The sequence below is a fragment of the Ictalurus punctatus genome, chromosome 15 (genome assembly GCF_001660625.3).
Source record: "Ictalurus punctatus breed USDA103 chromosome 15, Coco_2.0, whole genome shotgun sequence".
NCBI lineage: Eukaryota > Metazoa > Chordata > Actinopteri > Siluriformes > Ictaluridae > Ictalurus > Ictalurus punctatus.
Window position 1 is genome coordinate 3,907,501 of NC_030430.2, and position 2,500 is coordinate 3,910,000.

At 42.3% G+C, this 2,500-nt stretch overlaps 1 protein-coding gene across 10 annotated transcripts in view; it reads right to left on the minus strand.

Annotated features, from left to right (window-relative positions):
- Positions 1–2,500, minus strand: part of hspg2 (heparan sulfate proteoglycan 2) — a 125,579-nt gene that overhangs the window by 21,011 nt on the left and 102,068 nt on the right. For all 10 annotated transcript variants that reach the window (XM_047160209.2, XM_047160211.2, XM_047160212.2 and 7 more), the window contains 2 exons: positions 601–713; positions 287–434 (listed from right to left, as the gene is read on the minus strand). In XM_047160209.2, the coding sequence (XP_047016165.1) occupies positions 287–434; positions 601–713 (261 nt within the window). The remainder of the gene's footprint in view (positions 1–286; positions 435–600; positions 714–2,500) is intronic.

Here is a 2,500-nt window from a genome sequence, read left to right on the forward strand (position 1 = left end):
TTCCATAAAAAACTACGCCGGAGTGTGTCCAGCTCCTCGTAACTAGAAATTAAATGATGAAGTTGCCAAAACATTAAGATCCAAGTGCGGAAATGCGACCGGGATGGACTGAATGAGGTCTTGACCTTGTTGCAATGTTTGACGTGACGCTTACGCGACACATCTAGCGTGAATTCAGGGTTGACCAGGAAAGCGTAAAAATCCTAGTTTGCTCAAATCACGTTACAGCTAAACCGTGGACAATAATGGCAATAATGCATAAAAAAAGCCATACTACGTGACTCACCATGCACGTTGAGTTTGGTAAAGGCCTGCACTTTGCCCTGCTTGTTTGATGCCGTACACACGTACGTGCCAGAATCTTCATGGGTGACGTCTGGGACGGTCAGCACATGGGCGTCCTGCACACACTTCGGTGGTAGTTCGTTCTCCAGCTAAAGGAGATTTAAGTTTAAATGTGAGGAAATGAAGTATACTGACCCCAAAAATGTATATATATATGCATATGCACGGTTTTCAGACCGTCTAGTATTATACTGAAATACAGTGTCTTGAAAGTTCTTCTGTCAGTATTTGTGTGCAGCAAGGATTAAGGGTTACCTTCGACCAAGTGATGTTTGGAACGGGGTATCCAGTGGCGACGCAGGGGAAAATCGCAGTCGAGCCAACGGTCACTTCTTTCGTATCAGGCTGAGCAGAAATCTGGGGCAAAGCTGTAAAAATACAAACATGTGCCATGACGTGAGGACAGACTAGTGTCATGTATGATATTTAATGTAATTAGCATTTGACATTTAAGCGTATAGTTTCTTTTCTTTTATTATTTGATTTGAAGAAACTCCTAGCTAAGAAAAAAATCCTTGCAGGCGTAGAGAAAAAAAAACAACAACTGAACTTTACCACAGAAACCCAAGCGACAACTATATTTGTCCAGCTGTAAGAACGGTAAGAAAACAACAAGGCAAAAGTCTGGTGTAATAATAAGCATTTTTTTTTTTACTGACCAAATGAGACCACAGTCCTGCCTTTGAGTCTACTGGCTCACAAGATGGCTCACGCCTTCAGCGTTCATCTAGATAAAGTCGGCACGAAGTAAAAGTAGAGAGTCTTTCACGTTACAGTTTTCAATTTGAAGTAAAGCTATTTCCTCATCTGCGTGAATTCCAAATCCAGCAACAGTACCCGACAGACAAAATGACGTCGGACCACGTTGGACCGATGTCGGCGAGGTGAATTTAAAGGTGGATGTGAGATTATCGCGCTCAACTGTCATCTCAATTTTTCTCTGTGTGTGTGAAACATGGACCCTCACGGCAGAATTACAGAGACGAATACAAAGCTTGGAGATGAGGTGCTACAGAAGACTCCTGGGAATTTCCTACACCCAGGAAGTCCGATCAGCCAAGCTGTCGGACCACACAATGACCATCTCGCAACTGTCAAAAACAGAGCGCTGAGATGGTACGGTCAGATCACCGGATCGTCTATCATAGCAAAACAGAGTCCGTCCTCCACGGCACCGTACGAGGAAACAGGACACGAGGGAGACAGAAGAAGAGATGGGAAGATAACATCTCAGAGTGGACTACACTGAAACTCAGCCAAGCAATGAGAGCTGCAGAGAACAGAGTGAAATGCAGAAAGCTGGTCAATAGATAGTCTGTAGTGCCCCAACGACCTCTCTTGGGGGGTTACGGGACACGATGATGAAAGTCTTTCCTGCAAAAAATGACATTGTGTCAACATTGGCACCCAACCTTGACCCAAATGAATGGCCAAAGTTGGCCCAACGTTGGTGCTACCTGGGTACAATTCCCAGGGAATGATTAGAGATCGAATAACACTTGTGGTTCCAGTTGTCCAAGATAACTTGAGTGTTTAATGACGGTGTTCAGGTGCACAGGGAGGCTTTGCTTTTGTTAATAGAGGATAGTAATATCCTAACCCACATCAGCAAATCTGCATGACATCACTGAGGTCTGGATATCCAGTGGTTTGAGGCAGATATTTACATACAAGTTTTAGGGTGAAACAGATGTCTGTTACTGGTTAGTTACACAAGCAACTAAAGACTAACACATGTCTTGGCTGATCAACTAAACTGGGGCAAAATTAACAAATTAAGAAAACTGGATTTTGTTCAAGTATTTACTTTTACTGAAATGCTTTTAATGTCACAGGACTTGAATCAACATCTGATATAAATGAACTTATGTGATGAAAAACAGTTCTTTATGGGTTCTCCAAGAGTTCATTGGTTGATTAAGGATTCTTAGCATCCTAAACAGCTTCTACCCGTTCGGAACCCTTTCGCATAAGGACATTTTCTATGTAGGGCCCTACATAGAAAATTTACGGCTTCCCTCCTGCAGGAGAACACTTAAGGTTCTAAAAGTGTACATTTCTATATATTATAGTCATCACGTCATCTGTAGAGTCAAGAGTATTTATAGTTAGCTAGATTTGCATGCATTGAAATTTAAAGCGTTAGATTTACAAT